Source organism: Mustela lutreola, chromosome 10 (assembly GCF_030435805.1).
Source record: "Mustela lutreola isolate mMusLut2 chromosome 10, mMusLut2.pri, whole genome shotgun sequence".
Lineage (NCBI taxonomy): Eukaryota > Metazoa > Chordata > Mammalia > Carnivora > Mustelidae > Mustela > Mustela lutreola.
The window spans coordinates 12,220,209-12,242,719 of record NC_081299.1 but is presented as its reverse complement, the minus strand read 5'-3'; the positions used below and the strand labels follow the sequence as shown (position 1 = coordinate 12,242,719).

At 56.7% G+C, this 22,511-nt stretch overlaps 1 protein-coding gene across 14 annotated transcripts in view; it reads right to left on the bottom strand.

Annotated features, from left to right (window-relative positions):
• Positions 1 to 11,212: 11,212 nt before the first annotated feature.
• Positions 11,213 to 22,511, bottom strand: part of ARHGEF10L (Rho guanine nucleotide exchange factor 10 like) — a 156,103-nt gene continuing 144,804 nt past the window's right edge. For all 14 annotated transcript variants that reach the window (XM_059134833.1, XM_059134830.1, XM_059134838.1 and 11 more), the window contains 3 exons: positions 20,347 to 20,521; positions 13,485 to 13,607; positions 11,213 to 12,269 (listed from right to left, as the gene is read on the bottom strand). In XM_059134833.1, the coding sequence (XP_058990816.1) occupies positions 11,728 to 12,269; positions 13,485 to 13,607; positions 20,347 to 20,521 (840 nt within the window). In that variant the 3' untranslated portion in view covers positions 11,213 to 11,727. The remainder of the gene's footprint in view (positions 12,270 to 13,484; positions 13,608 to 20,346; positions 20,522 to 22,511) is intronic.

The window sequence follows — 22,511 nt, the reverse complement described above, 5'->3', positions numbered from 1 at the left end:
GCAGCAAACTGTCTGGGGCCCCTTAGCCAAGCCACGCCCCTCTCAGAGCCTCCTTCCTCACCTATAAAAGGCAAGGCAGGCTTTCACCTCTTGACACCTTTTCAGCCCCATTCCTTCCGCGGGTCCTCCTCTGAGCCCCCTGTTCTTTGGTCTGAGGATGCCTGAAATTTCTCCCCGTGTGTTCTGCCTCCCCGCCCAGGGCCATCCCACGGGGGCTGAGAGCCACCCATGCTCCGTCCCCACAGAGAGCAGCAAGAAGGACTGAGTGCAGACAGTGGGGGTTCCCGACACTCTGCAAGAGGCGGTATCGTGGGGAAGCAGGATCCCGAACACCGAAGTTCTCCTCGGGATGCAAAATCCCCAAGCTGGGGTACGTGATAACTGCCGATCAGCAAAGAAGAATAACAATGATAATGTGAAGGATTTTTTTTTTTTCCTTGCTGTAAATGAGAGAGATGCTTTGGGTGTCTAATTAGCAAAATATTAGGTAATTGGTGTAATCTGGGACTATTCCCTTTTTGACAGCCTCTACTGTGCTAGCCCATTTCAAGCCTGAGCTGCCGGGAATATCAGCTGATAATTGTAATACTGAAAATGAAAAATCAAATCAGAGCCATCGGAGGCTCCCATTAAATTGATTTAGGGATGGAAAAATTAATGGGATTCCCTTGCCTCACCCCCCCCCCCCGGTCCCCCTTGGTCTCTGCCTCGCTCTGCCACGTGGAGAGAGGATCGATGTGGCTCTGCCACTCGGCTTCTGATCAGCCCCCACCTTGTAAGACGGCCAGGAGCCACCCACACCCTCAAAACCAGCGACGGGGGGAGTTTAGGGAGAGAAGAGAGGAACGCACCCAGTGCTGCAGCCTCGGACAGAGCTGGTGTATTTTTCCTTGCCTCTCCCAGGAGAACTGAACCTCTGGGATGCGGCACAGATCTGAACAGCCCGTGCTATCTCTAAGTTTGATGAGGCAAGGAAATAGAGTCCGTGTGATGTGTGTCCCATCCGTTCAAGTGACAGAAATCAACTCAAGCTTAAAGCAAAGAGAACCCTTATTGGCTCATGAAACCGGGAAGTCCAGAGGGAGAGCTTGCCCAGAGACGCCAAGAACCCAAAGGCGTCACCATGCCACCTCCTCTGTCCCTGCCTCACCTCCTTCTGCCCCACTGTGGCTGGGCAAGCTTCACCCTGAGCCCACGTAGGGATGCGGGTGGGGAACAGGACCACAGACAGCTTCCAGGTGACGTACCCCCAGCCTAGCCAGCCCAGAAGAAACAGAGCTTCTCTCCCCAGCAGCAGTCTATAAAGCCCGGGGAAGGACCCCAATGGGCCTGTCTAGAGACAGAGGCTTTTCTCCAGTGCAGTCACTATTGTCAGGGGGTGAGACAGTGTACCGACCAGGGCTGGGTCCCAACCCACTCCTGTGACTAGGTATTGTTATGACTGGCACCCCTTCCCCTCCAGGTAAGCAGGTGCGACAGCATCCCAAAAGCTTGCTTTTCCTACTGGAAGAGGCAGGGGCCTTCGGTTATAGGAAATAAGCCACCCCCAAACTCAGCATCTTGACGCTACGCGCTTTGCTACAATCGCTCATGATTCTTCCGGTTGCCGGAAGCAGGTGGATCTTCTGTTGGACAAGAAGTGGTCCGGATCTGTGGTTACGTGGGGACAGGACCAGGCGGCGCGTCCGAGATGGCTCGGTGGTGTGCGTGGCGCCCGTGGTCGGGACTGTCTCTCAGACCCTGTCTGTCTCCACGGGTGTGTCCCCGTGGTGTCTCCATCAGGGTAGCTGGACTTCTCACGTGGCAACTCGGGGCCCCCAAATGGAGACAAATCCGGACTCAAGAGGAAGCTGAGCAAATTCTACTGCTCAGTGGAGGAAGTGACGAAGAATCTTCACCACCTTTGACCACCACCTCCCGGCCACCCCCCCCCACCATCTGAGGATGGGACAAACAGTGGCCGTAGGGACGCCCCTAATGTCTAGGCATCTGTGAATGAGCTCAAGCAGCACGCACGGAGACCCTGCTCAGTGCCAGGTCTGTACCAGGGGCTCGAGTTCCTTCCCTCCAAGGGAGATGCCCCGCCACCCACTCCCTGGGGTCGGCCTGTGACTTGGCCGGTGCACCTCTGTTGCTATGGAAACCAAGCCATTCTGGAGGCGCAGGAGCCCTCGGGCTCCCTCCTCAGGAGAAAGTCCCTTGAAACACCGGAAAGAGGAGAGAGCTTCGTCTGGGAGAGAGAGATGCTCCTGGAGCTGCCGAAGTCTGGATTTCTCACTCTCCTTAACCAGGGCAGGAAGGTTCTAGAAATAAACTGGCCTGTATTTGAGTCCAGGACCTCCAAAGACCAGTCACAGGGTCTTGAATGGGTCACCTCAGCTCTCCACACAGTCCTTTCGTCATCTAGAAGGGGTCACCAACAACCCACCTTGTAAGGCTCTAAGGAGAAAATGGGCCAACCTGTGAGAGAAGTCTAGCACGGTGCCTGGCACATAGAAGCTGCTGGATCATGCGGCCGCGGCTGAAGGGTTTCCATCACTCCCCCTTGCGGGCACCTGTTCAAGGGGCTGCTCCAGGCCCATGAGGACACTCTGCCCTACAGTGTCATCTCCTTTGGCTTCTTTGGTCTCCTTCCACCTCCCTCCCAAGCATCCCTGGAGAGAGCAAGCCCTAGGCCTTCCCTGGCCTGACCAGCGCCCAGAGACCAGCAGCTGTCTGAGCTCCTTCGTCCCAGCCTGTGCGGTTCAGGCCAGCTTGTAGGAGTTGAACAGCCCGTCTCAACATACTTATTTCCTTTTACACACATTGAGTTTTGGGGCCCTTGAATCTCACATCCTGAGAAACATGCAAATGGATGCAAATGATTCCCTGATTATGCAAAGCAGCATGCAAATGCACATCCCTGGATTTGCCAAAGAAAAGGGCCTGGTCACCTCGTTTAACAGAAACAACAGGGGAAGAAGATGGCGTCATGTCCATCGTGTCTGAGTTAGGTTCAGGCTGGAAAGATCTCAGGAGACCTTCTGGAATGGCACTCAGGGGTCTCTGGCCACCTGGGCCACAGGCACCCCAACCCTTGCAAGCAAGATCCCCCAGGCTGGGTTTGCCAGCACAGTCTAGCTTCACGGTGGTGCCAGTGTGCAGTTGTAGTTTTGTTTTCCATTTTAAAAGCTGGGCCTTTCAATCACCCTTACCTTCCGAGGGAGGTCAACGGTTTTCATAGAACTTGGGCCGTGTGTGTGAAGATATTGGTTCTTCGTCCTTCCACGTCTACCTCTGAGCCGAGTAGAGAGACCAACAGCACTGGGCTGCGGGGAGTCATCACCATGGTGGGACGGCTGGTATCACGCGGGCCCAGCCGTACCTGCAGCAAGATGACCTTCTCCAGCTGCTCCCGAGGGCAGTGCTCCATGGAGGCCTCCACGGAGACCAGCCAGTTCCCCTGTAAGCTGAGCCCCCCGAATCTCCCTTCCCCCCAGATGGGGCCCTGGGAGGGAACACTCCTCTGCTGGCCCCATCCACCTAAAGCCACCTGCTCCCTGCTGGTTAGGCCTCATGTCAATGTCATCACTATTCGAAAGAGCTCATGCTGCGGGTGCCTGGGGGGCTCCGTCAGTTAAGCGTCTGACTATTGATTTCAGCTCAGGCCATGATCTCAGGTCGTGGGATCGAGCCCCACATCGGGCTCTGCACTGAGCTTGGAGCCTGCTGCAGAGTCTTTCTCTCTCCCTCTCCCTCTGCCCCTCCCCTCCACTCACTCTCTCTGTCTCTAAAAAAAAAAAGTGCTCGCACTGTGTGAGCAGACCCTGGGCTGAGCACTTTACACACATCCTGGGATCAAGGAGTGTTAGTATTACAGCTGGAGAAACGGAGGCCACTGAGTGAGAGACTCCACATCTGTGAGACCCTCCAAAAACCAGTTTTCTCTTCCCTGCATATTGGACCTGCAGGAACCTCATCTTTTTTTTTTTTTTAAGATTTATTTATTAATTTTCAGAGACAGCGAAAGAGTGAGCAAGCAAGGAAGGGGAGGGGCAGAGGGAAAGAATCTTTTTTTAAAGATTTTATTTATGTGAGAGAGAGAGCATGAGAGGGAAGAAGGTCAGAGGGAGAAGCAGACTCCCTGCTGAGCAGGGAGCCCAATGTGGGACTCGATCCTTGGACTCCGGCATCATGACCTGAGCTGAAGGCAGTTGCTTAACCAACTGAGCCACCCAGGCACCCGAGAGAGAGAATCTTAAGCAGACACCCCGCTAAGCACGGAGTCTGATATGGGGATTGATCCCCGACCCTGAGAACATGACCTGAGCCAAAATCAAGAGTCAGACACCTAACCCACTGAGCAGCCCAGACACCCCGTGGAACCTCATCTTTTCAGAACTCTGTTCCTGTGAGGCTGGGTGCTCAACTCCAGGAAGCCAGGAACCGTATCCACGCATTCGCTGCACAGGCCCCAGGGCTCCACCCCCTGCCCTGGGAAGCCGGCACCCAGCCGCCAGCAGCAGACACTTGCTGAAGGACCACTGGCTCAAACTAAAGCACATTTTCTGCGAACGTCCATGGTCTGTTTTCTGGACCCACTAAATGGCCCACGATGAGATGCCCATTTCTCAGTACAGTATGTATGGCCCTTTGCTACTATTTTCCAAAAGAGCTTGATGAGCAGTATTGGTATTTGTGTGCCTTAGGCCAATAATAGAACAGATAGAAGTTTCTGCACAAATTGTTGGGTTCTCCAAGCCAGCGGAAACAGCTATGCGTCTCTAAAGAAGGTACGAAAGACTTCTTCTCTGCATGCCTGGGCCATTTACGACTCTGAAGAGGAGCATCTCGGATCCAGACACCATGGGCCAGGAGCTGCTCTGATTTTTTATATTAATTAACTCCTTTCATCCTCAAAACAGCCCATTCACACAATGCTTTTAATATCCCCATGTTCCGAAGAGCACACCAAGGCCAAGGGTTTGCAAACAGTAGCTTGCAGGATCAGCATACGTGCCCCTGTTTTCGCACAGCATCCTCAGGGGATGGAGCGGAGGGGCAGGGCCAGGAAACGGGCCCCGATCTACCACTGAGGATGGGGGGCAGATAGTGCAGGGTCAAGGGTATGGGCATTGAGGCTGTTATCCTGGGGTCCTCTTCTGTGTTGTGTGACCCTTGGCACGTGACTTCCCTTCCCCGAGCCTCAGTTTCCTTGTCTGTAAAGCGAAGGTAATAAAGAAGCCCTCTGGGCAAGGTTGTGATGATTCACTGGGGTCATGGGTACAAAGCAGTTGACACAGGGCCCTGACCCAATAGAGGGATTAGTACGCTTGGACTAGAACCAGCCAGGACTTCAGCTCCTGGAGGCGCAGGGACCCGTGGATCCCATGCAAACCAGTGGCAGAGCCAAAACTCGAACCACGTCTCCCGATTCCAGGCCCAGAGCCCTCTCCACCATGCTCCCCGGCGTACCTGGCAGGGCTGGCTTGCAGGTGCACCGGGCACCTGTAAGCACCTGTTCCCTGCGGAGGGGGAGCCAGCTGTCTGCTTCCAGGAGAGAGCCTGTAATGGCCACGCTTCTCACCAGGAAAGGTTTGTGGTTTCTGTTGATATGAAAAGATGACAAGAAATAGCTCGGGTAATTATATTAATTTTCCTCAATTTACACATTCTTGCTATTTGCCATTTCCCCAGGAATGAGTAAATGAGGAGTTTGAGTGGTTCAGCAGCGCTGTAATTAGGTCGGCATTGTTTTAAAAAGTTTCTGTTGCGTGCCTCATTATTAGGTCTCTTCACGGTGGAGGGTCCTGTCTCCCCTCTTGGACTGGGAGTTCTCCAAGGACAAAGGACTTATCTCCCACTTCAGCCTGGGGGTCTCCGCCATCTGACTGGGGAGCCCTCTGAAGACAGGAATGTATCTCCCCAATCAGACCACTGTCTCTAGGCAGACACTATGTCTTCTCCATCAGACTGTGAGCGGAGGGCTGGGTCTCCCCCATCAGATTTGGAACGTCGCAGGTTAGTGGCTCTGTCTCACCCATCGGACTAGCACGCCCAGTGCTAATTAATACCCCATGGTGTGTTGCGCAGAAGCTCAGGTTCTATCCCGTGTGACCACCATCCATGTGAACACACATGCACAAACTTTGCAATCCAAAGAAAGCAGGTATCAGGCCCACAGAAGACAGGCTGTGGAGGCTGCGACCACCACAGAACAGGGACACAGGTCCTTGTCCTGTAATTGTGTGTATCGGTTTTCACAGGATTGGGGGCCAGACAGCAATCACACAAATCCTGTGGGTGGCAGAAGGACTAGTCCCTCTTGGACAGGGCAAAAAGCCTGTCCCCAGAAGCCTGACAATTGACCTGGCCCCAGGGAGGGACAGCTGGGTTCTCCTATTGGGTCCAGGGTTTGGAAACAAGCCAGGCCAGCCTGTCCCTTCCAGAACTGGAGCTCCCTTCGAGTTGCAGAACCCACCCCCGCCATCCGCAACCCCCCCACCCAAAGTTCATGTGTGGAAGCCCTAACACCCCCCCACCAGCCGCTGTGAAGGTATTTGGACGTTGGGCCTTTGAGGGGTGATGAGGTCATGAGGGGGAACCCTGTGATGGGATCCGTGCCCTTGGAGGAAAGGGAAGATAAACCAGAGCTTCCTCTCTCTCCCTTAGGGGAGGACACAGCAAGAAACTAAGCACCTGCAAGCCAGGAGGAGGGCTCTCACCAGATGCCAAATCAGCCACCACCTTGATTTTGGACTCCCCCGATTGCAGACCTGGGAGAAACAAATCGTAATTTGTTACAGCAGCCTGAGCGGGCTGAGACAGGGAGTACAGCCTAGAACAGAAAACCAGCGTTGAGTTATAAATGTCATGTTTTTCTGTCTGAGCATGACTCTATCCCCTCAAAGCCTGGCTTTGCTGGAGAAGAAAACATTTTTTTTAAAAGATTTTATTTATTTATTCGACAGACAGAGATCACAAGTAGGCAGAGAGAGAGGGGAGGGGGAAGCAGGCTCCCCGCTGAGCAGAGAGCCGGATGCGGGGCTCAATTCCAGGACCCTGAGATCATGATCTGAGCCGAAGGCAGAGGCTTTAACCCACTGAGCCACCCAGGTGCACCAGAAGAAGACATTTTAAAGTCCTAAAAGCCAGCTCCCCCATTTTCCCCTCTGGCAGTGCACGATGGCCCGGGAGCCACAGGGACTCTCTCTTTGGCTGAGCCAGGAGGCAGACTAGAGCACCAGGAGCTAGTGCTTCTCGATGAAGCCCCCACTGGGGACATCCTGATGGCAGCTGAGGGACACGGAGCCGTGTCCTCACCCTGGAGCTGGGGTGACTCAGAGGCATGCCCTGTACTGTCTCTCCCCTCCACAGGTGGCCCGCACACAGCATGCCCTGTTCTGGCTCCCTTCGCTTCCCTGTCCCACACACATTCCCTCCTGCCAGGCCCTGGCCTCACCTCCCTAATAAATGATTTGAATCAAAATCCTTGTCTCCAGATCGGCTTCTGGGGGAACACAGGCCAAGCCGCTTCCTTTTACGAAGCAAGAGTGTCTGAGCACAGAGATGCCTGTGGGCTGCTGAGCCCCTCTCCCAGGCAAGAAATCCCAGTTTCCGCAGTGAGTGGGAAACAGGACAGACTTGAGGGGACAGGCCTGAGGACAACCGGGGCTCCTGGGCCGGAAAATGGCACCCCCACCCCACACCTGAAGCCCTCAGCAGTCCAGGAGAAAGTCGGGAAGCCTGAAGGGGGCAGAGCACTATGGGCAAGGTACGGTGTTCCCTGCATGGCCCCCAGGGAGGGAGAGCGGGGCAGAGGAGGGCTGGGCCTGCGGGTCTGAGATGCCCTCGCTGGTGAAAGTTCTAGGGCTTGGGCGCGTGGGAGGGCGGCAGGAGGGCGCGGCGACTGGGTTCCCCACAGGTGGAGGGCGAGCCACCTGCCCTCAGCCCGAGAGTCCCCATGGGCAGCTGTGCAGAATCCCAGCTGGAAGGTGGGTCAGGAGCACCTGCCTCCTCTCCACAGGTCCCCACTGTGCCTGCTTATCCGGGTGAAGAAAAGGTGCTTTTCCTTCTCGGGCAAGGAGCAGGGGACAAAGGCACAGAGCCCACCTCGGCCTCGGACCACACCCAGGCCCCCGCTGCTCCCAAGGTCAGTTCTGGCACCAGAGCCAGAAGATGGCTCCCCCCCTCCTCCATCCAACACTCTCCACTCGGCTTCCAGCCCCGGCCTCCTCTACTCCCTGGAGATCTGGCCCGGCTCACTCCTCTCTCTCACCTGGACTCTCCCCCTCGAGCTCCAAACTCAGTCACTGTCCTGTCTGCAGGAAATGATCAGCGGCAACTTGGTACAACACGCCCCAAACCCAATTCCCAATCTCCCCCACCTCCTGCCCCAGGAAACGGCAACTCTGTCCTTCTAGCCTCTCAGGGCCAGACACCTAGGGTCAACCTTGACTCCCCTTCTCTACTTCCTGCCCACCCATCCGCAAGACCTATGGACCCTGGCGTCAGAATCCAGCACACCCGCCGTGGCCGCCTGGGCCCCGCCAGCCGCAGCGTGCCCCAGGATATTGCAACGGCTTCCTCGGTGGTCTTTTGGCTCCCACAATTCTACCCTTGCCCCCTGCAGATTAGCCTCCACTTAGCAGCCAAAAGAATTGTTGGGGGGTGTCACTCTTCTGCTCAAAATCTCCCGACAACCTCCCATGTCACCAAGGAAAAGACAAAGTCCCTCTGTGACCCAACCCAGAACACATGACCGTCCCCCACTCCCGCAACCCCAGTTCCTGCCTCGGCACCTCGCACATGCTGTTCCTTCTGTCCAGAACATTCTACGGCCTGATGTCTGCTCCTCCTTCAGGTCTTGGCTCAGAGGTCACCTCCTCAGTGTGGCCTCCCCGGACACCGTGCTCCACATCTTCAGCCCCCTCCACGACATTTCTCCCTCCCCTCCTGGGTGTTCCCTCTCCAGAGCACAGTCTATCCAGGCACAAAGCAGGCTTTCCATAAATGCTGAAAGAATAGCACTCATTTCCCATGGCCTAGACTGTTGTTCTGTCATTAGACACAGAGAAGTTAAGGTGTTTTTGCCTGACATCACATGGCCAGTAAGTGGGGACAGTATACTGGGAATTCTGGTCCATCTTTCTCCGAAGTTTTGCTCTTGGAGGCGGAGTGGCCTGGGTGGGAAGAGTCTGGCCCTGATGCTTCCTCAAGGAGTTACTTGAGTGAATGAGCCCTGGGTCCCCCACCTGCAGAACGAGGGGAGCACGGTAGGGATGAATGATCCCACCCAAAGTGCCATGGTTACTGATTCTCTAATCAATACCTAAAGCAAAGGCGTCCCTCCCGTGCCAGGCAGGTCCTCCACACGTTTTCACGTCTCCGGAGCCCTTTCCGACACCCCCTCGCTCTGCTGGCAGAGACTCGGGAGAGGGGCCGTTGACAGATATGATGATTTCATGATCGTCGCTAAGTCCGCCAGTTTCTCGGTGACAGGTTTCCCAGGTCCCCTTCAGCTGAACGATCTGTAGGTCTAGGATCTCAGAGAACCGCAGAGTTCCCAGACACCCGTTCCTACACACAAGGGGGAACCTCTTGCCAGGACAGTCTGCCTAAGTCATTTGAAACAGGCCATGAGGAGGTTTGCCACTTGCCTTCAGCAATTCACTGAGGTGTCATCATACCCACTACAGAGATGAGGAGACTGAGGCCTGGTGCTGAAGGGACGCACTGGAAGATACACGACAGGTCTTCTACGGACGCAGACCTGCCAGATCCCAGCCCCCAGGCTTGCTCGGTGCCCCGAGTGGCTGCAACTTCCCGGTGACTGCTCTAGGAAAAGTCTCAACCAGCATTTGATTCAGGGGATCAAGGCACATGAGTTCCTCTCCCACAAGCAGCAGGCAGGACACGGGTGAGTCTCCCTTGGATACTAAAAGGGGAACTGACGTCCGGAGAAGATGGGCACACCCGGAACAGAATGTCCAGGTCCTGAAGGCTCAGCATCCAGAGCTGTGGTACCCCCCCGACCCCCACCTCCGGACACAGCTCCCTGCTCCTCTCCCAGGGGACCCATGCCAGACCACTTGCTTATGGAAATAAATCAGCCCCAGCACAGCCCACCTTGGCACAGGCTGTTCCCTCCTGGAGGCCCTTCCCCTTCCTCTGCAGCACCCGTGACCTCCTCCAAGTCCTTAGCCGCTGGCCCTGACGCCTGCCCTCGGCTTGGCTAATAGGGTGTCTGAGGAGAACGGGAGCCCAGGGGGTTGGTGAAAGAGAGGAATGAGGGCGTGGCTTCTCCAGTGGACAGACTAACCAGAGGGTTAGCACCTGGCTGAAGTGGCCTCCCCCCCACCCACGGTGGCTCTCCCCCGAGTTCCCAGCGCGTCCATGGAAGCCCATGGAGCTGCCCAGCTGGGCCCCAGTGAGCGTGAAAGGGAGGCCCCACAGGTGGGCGGGGGGTGGGTGGACAGACTCGGGGACAGATGCCAGCGAGGTGGGAGGTGGGAGAAAATACTTCCCTCTTGGGTGGTGGGTATTGACTTTGTCCCCTCACCGCACCCCGGAAGGAAGCTCTAGAAATCTAAGGATGGAGACTGAGCCAGCAGAAGGAAGCCAGGGCCCCAAGCGTCCCTCCCACAGCCTGGGCGCTGCCACCACTGCCTGGAACTCACCCCCTCCTCTCCCAGCCCCCTCCCTGCCTCGCCCCGTCGCCCACAGCAATAGCCCCCGACCCCCATCCTCCCCGAGGTGAAGCCCCTCCGATGTCTTCCCTCCCAGGGAAGCAGGGACAGGTGCCAAGGCTACCTGCCTCCACACGCCCCCCCCACTCCCAGAGCACAGGGGAGGGGGGCAGCCTTCTCCCTAAAAACTATTCAGAAAAGAAGCTTCCGAGCCTCTTCTCGATAAAACAGGACTTTCCGGGATGATGGAAACAGGTCTGATTGTCCAGGACGGCTGGCACACAGCTCGTGGCTGGGGCTCTTCGAGACACACTGGAGAAGCACCTGTGGGATCAGGAACTGAATCTGTGACTTCATTTCCTTTTCTTGAATTACAAAAGTAGAAAACGACACGCGGCCACCGGCAAGGGCATCACACAGCTCCTTCGAGGGCCCGTGCCGCGGGGTGAGGTCTCCCTGGCGCTCCCGCTTCCTGAACAGCCCCGTGGCCGGACTGCTGTCGCTTCCCCATCACATCTCAGAAGACAGAAAGTCAACCCCAGAGCTCACGTTATTCTCGTCTTTTATTCCAGCATCTCCCAGAGCTCCAATATGTACAGACCTCATTTATACACATATTATACACCGTATGTATGTACGTATTTATACATGTCCACACAGCAGCCCACGCGCTCGCAGACACTCCCGCGCACACGCCCTTCCCGGAGCCCCGCGTGGCCGTGTGAGAGGGGCTGCCCTTGCCAGGCAGTCTCGAGGTTTTATGTTTTTTCTTTTTTTTCTTTTTTTTTTTTTTGCTTTTAAAAAGAAGGCCATTTCCTCCAGAGGGATCCTCTCCCCAAACCCAGACTCCTTCCCTGAACACTCTGAAATATTCTTTTTTTAAAAAAAGGATGAAGTTCTCCTCTGCCAAGGTAGTTCCAGGAGATGGAGGCCCATCCCTGCTGTCCCTGGAAGGCGAGTCTACCCCGTCCTGCCGGCAGGGGGGCCCAGAAGGCAGGAGGGGCCCCCAGCGGCCCAGAGCCCCCTGCAGCCTGTGGCCATGTGCCCGCCCGGCCAAGGGCTATAGCGTCAAGGGCACCTGCCAGATGAGGAGGGCGCTGTCCGTCTCCCCGCACGGGGCCGGCCTCCCGCTGCCCCCCGGGGGGGCGCTGCCGAAGTTACGGTAGCCCTGCCCTCCCGAGATGATGGCCACGGAGCAGATCTCCTTGCGGTGGGCATCGCGGGTGCAGGGCCGGCTGCGCACCCAGACATCAGGGTCGTCGGCCATCTCGTAGATGGAGCCGTCCTCCTCACTGTGCTCCAGGGCCGAGGCGTCGGCGGGCGTCGGCTCCCGCACGGACAGCAGCGGGCCCGGCAGGTGCGCGGTGGAGCGCAGGCGGTACTGCAGGAGGACGCCCTTCTTGCGGGTCAGCTCTCGGCCCACGTGGCTCGCCGGCGTAGGCGTGGGCTCGGGCGCCGGCCCGTCCAGCTTGTCCTCCTCTGCCTGTGGCCCCTCGGCTTCCTCCTGGTCGCTCCGCAGGATGTCGGGGGCCAAGATGCTGGCAGCCACGGCCAGGAAGGCCACAGGCCCGCAGTGACCGTTGAGCGAGACCATGCCTTTCCCTGGATGAAAGGAACGGGGAGAAGAGGCCCAAAGGCCCAGGGCTTGATAGGAGGCACCCCACCTCTCTCAGAGAACTTTCTGGCTGTGGTTATTGTTTTGGAACATTTGTCGGAATGTTCCAGAAGGCCTTGGGTCTGAGGAAGGGCTCTCCCACACTCTAGGGCTACTTGCTGTGCAGGGGTGGGACAGGGAACAGGAGTGACCTTACGAACCACTGGGGGGACCGTCAGTGTGACAGCGCCCGCAGCCCCTGCCTGCGCCAGCCGCACATCTGCGTGCCCTCACTCGAGCCACTGACCTTGCCCGCAGAGCCTTCCCCAGCCACCTGATGCTACACCCCATCCCCTAAAGCCCAATTCGGGCTCCTCCACAGCACATCCTTCTTGACTCTGCCCACAGCCTGCCCAGCTCCCCGGTCTCTGCGCCCCAAGGTCCCAGAACACCCGCTCTCCTAGCACCTGTCCCCCCACAAGCTGGACCTCGGCCGCCTCCAGCAGATGGTCAGCACTGGAGGACATGGTCTCTGCCTGATGCCTCCCTACCACCCAAGGACCAACACCATGGGGAACCAAATGACCTGTGTGATGAAAACAGGTGACTTTGGGATTTAGGAAGAGGGGATGCTCCTGTTCTGGCTGAGTGGGACCTCCCCAGGGCTTCCCCCTCCCACCCTGCCCACCCCAGCCCTGCAGCTGGAGGAGACCCCTTGCTCATCACTCTCGGGGCAGAGGCAGAGAGGGGCCCAGGGTTCTGGGTCCTCCTGGATCCCACCCTTGTTCTCCTGGCCCTAGCACCACCCGTCAGGGCAGGCCTCCCGCTGCTCCGTAGGAACACATCTGCATGCAGACCCCGTCCCCAGGAGCCTTGTTATGTCGGTCTCTGGAACCTGGACATTTTGAAGCTGCTGTGGTGAGGGAACAGGAGGGGCCCAGCCATTAGTCAGGGGCCTCCACCAATCCTGAAGCCACTTGACCCACACACGCTATTGTGCCTATTGGCCAGATTAGAAAACTGAGACCCAGAGAGCAGCTAGGAGACCTTGGGGTGGGGTGACATAACTCCACTGTGCCACAGGGCCTCCTGTGATGACAGGGGACACTGGAGAATGGTCCCCACATCAGAAGAGAGCGTAAATCTCTGGGCACAAGGCTCCCCCTCCCCGGCCATCTGCAGCGGACTGCCGGCCCCTGCCAAGACCAGTTCCGGAGCCTCACCTGTGATCTTGGGGATGCCTTCCAGCCGAGGCACAGGCAACAAGACGATGACACCCTGGTCAGTGCCTACCCAGAGCAGACCCTGGCAGATCAGGAGGCTGGTGACACACAGGTGCTTCTGGCCTGTGGAGAGAGAAGCCAGCATGAGCTGCACCCCTCCTGGGGGGACAGCAGTGGGTTCTGGGGGCTTCAGGGTGAGGCAGGGGCGTGGTCTGGCTCCTCTGTGAGACAAGCAGGAGGCTGGATGGGGCTGTGGTTAGGACTCAGGCTTGATTGGTTGACCTGGCTGGGGTCTGGCCCTTGCAGCCCCGAACCTCAGTTTCCACCTGGATACAGTGGGGCTGTGTGAGGACGGGAGGGGGTAGAGCCACAGAGCCCAGTGCTGGCCCATGGGGGCGCTCCCTGGGGGGCATGGCTTTGAGGGTGAAGGAGATGCAGACGCATAGGGCGGGGGCCACTGTGGCTACAAGCAGCGGGATGGGAGGGCTGGCTCCTTGATTTCCAGCGCAGGCTTACTGTCCTGCTCACGTGGGTCCTTCCCCCGGGTGAAGGCCGAGCGCTCCAGCAGCTCCCGGCCCCCCGCCGGTGCTGCGGACGACTCCGCACCAGGAGCGGGCAGACTGCTGATGTCGGTCCACATTAGCTCTTGTCTGGCTCTGCCGCTGCTGCTGTCTCTTCATTTTAGCGAGATGGGTGGTGGCAGGGAGAACGCTGGGGTCCCTCCACTCTTTACGGGGATGCGGGGGTGGCACACAGTGTGGGCTCCAGGGCCCGGTGCTACCACTTCCCAGCTATGCGACCCAGGCTAGTCCCTAAGCCTCTCTCTGCTATTTCCTCAGCAGCACAAGGGGACGGTGATGCTCTTCCACAGCCTCGTCCCGAGGATTATATGAGTCAATGAATGAACGTAAACCACTGAACCCCATGCCTGGGCCATGGCACGCAGACAGGCATCAGCGGCCACTACTACTGCTGTCCTGTTGTTAAAAGTTCTGGGCAAGGGGAAGGGGCAGGAGCGAGGGCCTGTTCGCAGGAGCGAGCCCTTTCTGAAGGGCTGAATCCTTCTGCCCCCCGCCCCAGAAGGGGCTCACGCCTCCCTGAAAGGAAATTCACATCCACGCCACGGGATGTGTGAAACGATGCCTGGAGCAGCAGCCTCCAAACTGGGCAGGCTCCGCACCCCTGGCTGGGCTCACCGCCCGCGCCCCCAGAGGTGAGCCCCTAACCTGCATTTCCAGCAAGTATGCATGTGACGCAGCTGCTGCTGGTCCAGTGACCGCACTTGGAGAAACGCTGCTTTGGACCATCTAAAGCACACGTACCCCTGCTCCAGTCTGACGGAAGCCTCGCGACGGCTGGGAGGTGTGCAGGACAGGAGCGCTGTGCCCATTTTCCAGAGGCGGATACTAAGGTCCAAAGCGGTCACCCAGCTGTCGGGCGCAGGGAGGGAGCTGAGCTCCCACGCGCCAATGACCGTCTACACTGCGGCCGCCTCTCTACTCTTCAGCAAATGACTGCAGTTCCCCACGGGTGGGGGTATGGGCTTTCTCCAAGCAGAATGGGGGGCTCCCCAGGGTTACCATGTTGGGGTTCACATAGCACTGTCCATCACAGTGTGCTCTCCCACCACTGACCCGTTCGCCCGGCACCCCAGAACATCCCAGGGCCTCCTGGGTGCGGGACTGGGCGCCCAGGGCTGCAGGCACGGCAGGAGCCGCACACAGTTCGGCTTGGGGAGCAAACACTCTAGGACTCTCCCTAGTGATAGAAATTTTACCGACCACGTGGCTCAGTTCTGCAGCCACTAGCCACACGTGGCTAGCGAGCACAGGGAGTGTGGCTGGTGGACGGAGGCACTGAACGTTTCGTGTCATTCAGTTTTCACTGTAGTAGTGGCTATCGCATTAGCGCTGTCCGGAGAGGGGAAAGGGGAAGTGAAAATGTCAACAAGGAGCACAGACACCAGGAAGAGAATTCAAATGGGGGATGGGGCAGGAGTGGGCAGGAGGATTCCCCAGTCTCCTGCCTCACCCTGTCTTCTGGAAGGATGGGGTAGCAGGTGTGGGGGGGGTGAGGTCTGGAGGGCAAGGAAGACGCAGCCACGCCAGGTCACAGCTAAGGATTGGGGCACAGCACATGCAAAGGCCCCGGGGCAAGAATGAGTGGGTGGCAGGAGCAGACTATAGCCAGCCCAGCTTGGGGATGGGAGCAAATTCCAGACAGCTAGAGAGCAGGTGGACCAGGGTAAGGACCAGACTGTTCACTCTGAGCAAGGTGAGAAGCTACTGGAAGGTCTGAGCCGAGGAGTGGGTGACCCGGTTTGGAGGAACACTTTAGCCACAGAGTGATGGAGGACAGGAAGGGAAGGAGCAAGCAGACCAGCCAGGCAGAGAAGTCCTAGAAGAAGATGAGAAGCCGGCGCATTCGAGAGCCATTCTGAAGCAGATGGACAGACCCACTGACAGACTCGAGTGGGTAGGGAGAGGGGACAGGAATCGAGGTGCTCTGTCTCAAGCAGCTGGGTGCATGGCAGTGGCTCGGACTCAGATCGGGGAGCAGGCCTGGGTGGATTGTCGCCTAGATGTGCAGCTTAAGAGGTACATGCAAGTGACGGCAGGCAGTGGGACAGATGCTCCAGGCAACGGGGCCCAAACTGGGAGAGCCCTCTTTGCGGGCCTAAACCAGTGTGGGGCTGAGAACCCAGCTAGAAAAGCCAGGTCGTCTCTGGACAGCAAGGGTGATTTCACAAACGGGGCTGGGTGTCTGTGGAGCTGGGACTTGGCCCCACGCCTAGATAGGTTCAGAAGTTGAAGCCGCCAAGCCCGCCAAGCAGGCTGCAGGCCAACGCAGGTGCTCCCCACCCTCCTGGAACCCGCGCAGGCTGCCAGCCCTCCCCCCTCCACCAACCTGGTTCCTTGCTGGGCTGGGTCAAGGTCTCTGTGGCCCCATCTCCCTCTCACTGCTGGCTCCCCAGAGGGAAGCCTGGTGAGGGCAGCCACGCACCTGCCGAGCTCACGAGGGAACAAGTACCAGGACAAACAGAGGTGAGCAGGACAGTGACAAAGGACGCGGGTGTTGACGTTACATACTAGATGTGCAAGCTGATGAGCCGCTTTCTTTCTCTCATCTGTCAGGGAGGATTAGGAACCGACCTCGTCGCGATTTATGATTATTAGAATTATACATGGGTGTGTAATGCAGACACACAGTGGGCCCAGCTCTGAGCCCAGCGAGCGCAATCAATGAAAAGAGGCCGTTGGGATAACGTCTGTGATTATGGAAAGGACCTGGGCTTGTGGCTTATCATCGGCTCCATCAGAGCCATAAACCTACAAAAATAATGAAGCCGAGAGAGCAAACGCTGCCTCACCTCCTTCTCCAGGACCCCCTGGGGCCGTGAGCCCCCATGAGAGACCACTCCCCACTGCCCCCGTGTCTCCCCGGCCCCCATCGGACAACCGAGACCCAGCTGACACCGAGGAGGGCAGCAGGCGCCGGAACTGAGAAACGACTTCATCTGCAGACCTCGTTCTGAAGCCCTTCCTCTGCCTCGAGGAAAAGAGCAAGACACTCCACAAACAGTCCGAAAGAGAAAAAAAATTCTAATGGTGGATAAATATTTTATCACAGAGACTTAATGCGGCAGTGTTCAACTCACCCAAGCCATCTATCTGCAGACAGACAACTTTAGAAAGCTCAGGCTCCCAGAGAACATTTTATTAATGACCTGTCTAGTTAAGAGGAGGGGGAAGTTTGGGTTCAAAAATGCATTAATACCAGTCGGGTACATGAGTGGAAGAAAGGGGTCGGGGGAAGGAAGCGCGATAAATTTTTAACACGCCCTTAAAAAAATCCACACTTAGAAGAGGAACAAATGTATTACTAATTATGCAATTATTTCATTTGGTGGTATAGGGGAAGAAAAAATACTTAAAAGCCTTTTTTAGAATATCTCTAATAAAGAATTCAAGGTTCCTGTCCTGTTGTCCTCCGGCCGGGGCACGGCATGGGGGGTGCAGAAGCCGCCCTCCCCTGCGGCAGCTCTGGCCCTGCTCCTCTCAGGCTGCAGGGGTTTTGGCCGGGCAGGTGTGGCTGACTAGGAACTGCCAGGCTTGGGGACGGGGGCCCAGGGCAGTAACCCCTGGGGACCACCGGGGAGGCCCTGCACCTGGGGACCTCAGCCTCTGTCCCCGATGTGCCAGCCCCGGGGAAGTCTAGTGAGTGAGAAGTGGCTTCTGTCTGCTGGACATAGCAGGTGCAGTGGAAGGACATGGATGGGACCGTGGGGCCGAGAAGCAAGGTGTGGCCCACAGAGCAGGTGTAGGGAGGGCCAGGGATGGCCCCGAGGATGAGGATGGAGATGATGCTGGTGGTGTCACCCACCAGGAATTGGGACTGCAGGGCACTGTCCCTGCACTGCCTCAGATGGAGCCCAACCTCCCTGGGACGCAGGGACCAGGGATCCCCAGGATTCCCTGTCACTGCCCATCATGGGGCTGGAGGGCTACAGAGCCAACCAGACTCCAGCTCTGGTCTGTCCTATACCCCACAATCGAGCTCTCACTTGGATCTTGGCTCCTCCCTATATAGTTGGGGAAACTGAGGCCCAGGACCGGGAATGCTATACAGTAAGTCTGCAAGGCTGCAATTAAGATGCTGGCTCTGGTCTCCTCGGCAGTGAACCCTGGTCATTTCACCTCCCAGGTCTCCATTTCCTGTCTCGGACATAGTCATGAGGACAGCGGATGCCCTTCCTTCTTAAAGGGGAACAGCCAAGGATGAGGAAGCCCGTGGACAAGCAGATGCATTTGAAGCTGACACAGTAAAGCCACAGCCATGCGGAGGGGCTGCGATCGTGGACCCGCAGCCGCGTCTCCCCGCAAGTCCCACCAATGACCTCCAACTGTACAACAGATGGATCCTCTCTCTCCCCTCCCCTGCCCCGCAGAGATTTAAAAGGCCCACTTTTTTTTGTTGTTCTGCTAGCCTGAAATAATTTAGCTATCAGCGTAAATGGAGATAGTTCTGTGATATAAAGAAATCTTTATTGTAGTTAAAATGGATTTACCTTGTATAATGGCTAAATACTATGAAATACAATGAAACTGAAGGAAGATGGAACAGGGGAGGGAAGGAAGGAAGGTTGGTTAGGAAGGAATAAGAAAAGAGCAGGATGAGAGCTTTAACCGAGGTCCTCCCGAGCCCACACAGCACATCCCAGAAAGTGCATTTATTCTCCTCATGCACCTGCCATGCTCCAAGCCTGGGCAAGGCATCTTCCCACGCCTGAAGGCATTTATCTGGCGCCGGGAACCACCTCTGGTCCCACAGAGGGACCACAAGCTGCTGGGGGCAGTGAGAGCCACCCGAGCCCTACAGTGGCTAAGCTGGGACTCTGGCCACCTCTGAAACCATCTCTCCCCATTCCCCATGGTAGGACTCTCAGAGGCCTCCCAGCCCTGCCTCTGGCCCACCGCAGGACCACAGACCAGCCATGTTTTCCTGCTGAGCAAACCACCACTTCCACACGTGTACCATGAGGACCACCCCTGCTCCGTGGGTTACCGTGAAGTGAGACCCCGTATCTGAAACCTTCGGGCCCAGCTCCATGCAGGGCTGGGCCAGGGTGTGCAGCAGATGGCCGTCACACTTGGTCACTGCCACCGCTGATCTTGGGTTTAGCAACCACCCGGCCCCATCACCACCAGTCCAGACTCAGGGACTGCTACTGTGACTGGCCGGGAAGAAGCAGGACCCAGGGTGATCTCTGGGTCCCCTAGCTGGAGTCAGGGACCAGGCCTCTGGTGAGACAGAGGCCCCCAGAGTCCCTTAGGTTCTGGCTAATATGTCTGCCCTCGGCCCGGCCTCATAGGATGGGGAGATCAGTCCCCAGCTCAGCACGTGGTCACCCTGGCCTCCACGTGGCCCATCTGCTGAGTCCCTGTAACAATTAGCTCCCCACCTGCCAGGCCAGCCCCATGTCCTCGCCCCAGGGCCCCCTCAGCTCTCCCAGCTGCTGAACCTGGCCCAGCTTGGACAGGACACAGCCTCTGTATCTTTGCAAACCAGTCTGTCTGGTGGAAGTGGGGCCAAGCACTAAAGCCGGCTGGGGTGGGAAGGGGCCCTGAGCACGTGTCTGGCCTGGCTCCCTCCAGTGCAGCCAGCAGGCTCTGGGCAGCATCTTGGGCAGCAGATGGCAAGGGGGTTGCCTGGAGCCAATTTCATGGGGGCCTTGGGCCGACACAGGGAGTAGCAGTGTTAGGTGGGCTCCGATCTCCCTCTTCTCCAAGTAACACCAGTGGCTCAGCAGGAGGAAGCAAGGCCCCGAGGGGACGACATCCAAGCCCTTCACTCTGCTCCTGCCTCCAAACCCCAGCCAGCAAACCAAGACAGTTGCCTTTCTTAGAAGAACCTCTAAAGAAAGAAACCTCCGGTCAGCCTTCTCTCTTTCCCCTCGCTTTACAATCTGTACATGACATGAGACAGAACTGGGATTCTGGACGGCCTGAGAAGTGGCAGGTGTGGACGGGCCTGGGTTCCCACCCAGTATGACTTTTCAGCAGCAGCCCGAATTGGGAGAGTCTGTTGAGCTCGGAACCTCCCTTCCCGCGGGAAGGGAGACGGAAGAGTGATGACAGCAAGAGAGGTCTGGGAACAACAGCCCTGAGTTTGAATCCCGGCCTCGCTGCCTCCTCTCTTGGAGGCCCAGTTTTCAAAGCTGGCCAGACATGGCCATGAGGGTTAACAACCCGGGCTGGCCAGGACGCGGCTCTGCCTGGCCACGGCAGGTGCTCCACGAAGGCCAGCTCCTCCCCTAGCCAGACCCAGGACAGCAGGGCACGAGGCCCAGCAGCAGACTCACCTGGCAGGAGGAAGGTGGTCCGGGTGGCGATGTTGATCTCCTGCAGATGCTCCAGCGTCTCGGTGTGGAAGAGGCGGATGGAGGAGCCAGAGGAGAAGGCCATCCAGACGCCGCTGCCTGCCTTCACCATGTGCGTCACACTCACGGTCTCATCCTGATGCGCCTCGAAGCTTTGCTGGGGCACAGAAAGAAGGGTGTTGTTGCTGGGCTGGACCCGCTGGCTGATCCTCGGGCCGGGGTGGGGGGGCGGGCAAGCTAATTCAGCCTCGGCCTGAACCAGGCTCAGGGCCAGAAGGGACTGTCAGGGGCCCAGCAGCGGTGTGCTGAAGACAAGTGTTTAACAACGGGTAGGGAATCCTGGTTTGTCATGTTGGCTGATTCCTGTGGTGTAAATACTTCTAAGTGGCCCGTCGCCAGCTCTCCACAGGACACCATTGCACAAGCAGCTAAGAAAGCGATAGTACACAGCCAGCTCTCAGGAGCTGAGGCACCAGGCTCTACCACACCCCCATGACACAAGGGAGAGTCAGCAGAAAGTCAATGCAACAGGACGGGCCAGCTTATGTACATTATCAAAAGTTACCAGTGCAACAAACAGAACGATCCGGGAAGGGAGGTGGGTAGTGGGAGTCAAATCCTAGCCTTTTCCAGCAGGGATGCACAACATGTTGTCCAAAAATTGGTAAACCAAGAAACAGCAGGAAATTGGGTTCAAGATGGTGGAGTAACGAGATTCTGAACTCCCCTCCTCCCACAGACACAAAAATCTACACCCACTCATGGAATAATTCCCTAGGAAAGGGACCTGAGAACTGAACGAACAGAGCCTCCACGACCAAAGGTAAAAGGACAGCGTCAAGATAAGATGAGAGGCAGAGACACAGACTCCCCAGGGAGAAGCCCCACCATGGCCCATCACTATTGGGAGGGGTGGCAAAGGTACAGAACTCCCCTGAGGAATGAGAAATTCGAAGTCCAACCTCAGGCACCCCAACTCTTAGATCCTGCCCAGGAAAGACGATTCCCCCAAATGCCAGGTTTTGGAAATCAATGGGGATTACATCCAGGAACGCTAGAAAACTGAAGGGAACAGAAAACTCACTCTTACAGGGATTGCACAGACTCACTCAAGCTGGAAGCGAGTCAAAAACACCAATTTGAAAAAAGCATACACCTCGGATGAAGAAGATCCATTTACTCACAACCTTAAAGGGTCTGCCAGAGTGGCAGAAAACATCGGGGGCTGTCTCAGTGGGCTGAGGTTGGAGCCATTGGTAGGAGCATCTCAGTCCACCTTACTAACACGGGTACGGGCAGGCACCATTTTGGATTCTCCCTATAACCTGTGAGTGCCAGTGAGTGCACTCCACTGAGAGTCCTCTCCACCAATGTACTCCAGCAGCCACGGGCACACCCCTAACCAGGCCAGGAGCCAGCCCCACTCATCAATGAGCCACAGCCACAGCCCCCCACAACAGGAGGGCACACACAGCCCACAAGGGGGACACCCCTTAAGCACCTGGCTCTGGTGACCAAGGAGATTGCACTTCTGGGCCCCATACGTCAACCCCTATATATAGGCTGGGAGAGGTTGGTGACTCACCTAATACACAGAAATAAACACAGAGCAAGGCAAAACGAAGAAACAGAGGAATATGTTACAAATTTAAAAACAAGACAAAACCTTAAAGAAAGAATTAAATGAAACAGAGATAAGCAATCCACCTGATAAAGAGTTCAAAGTGATGGTCATAAAGATGCTCCCTAAATTCGGGAGAAGAATGGGTGAACACAGTACGAACATCAACAAAGAGACAGAGAATACAGGAAAATACCAAATGGAAGTTATAACTGAACTGAAAAATAAACTAGTGGAGTCCAGTGGCAGACTGGATGAAACAGAACAAATCAGTGAGCTGGAAAACAGAGCAATGAAAAAACACCCAAACAGAGCAGCAAAATGAAAAAAGAATTAAGAAAAGTAAAGATATCTGAAGGGACCTTTGGAAAAACATCAAGTGAAGTGACATTCATGTTACAGGAACCCCTGAAGGAGAAGAGAGAGAGAAAGGTCCAGAAAAGAAGGAATAATGACTGAAAACATGCCTAATCTGGGGAAGGAATCAGACATCTTGGTCCGAAAAACCCAGAGTTCTAAGCAAGAT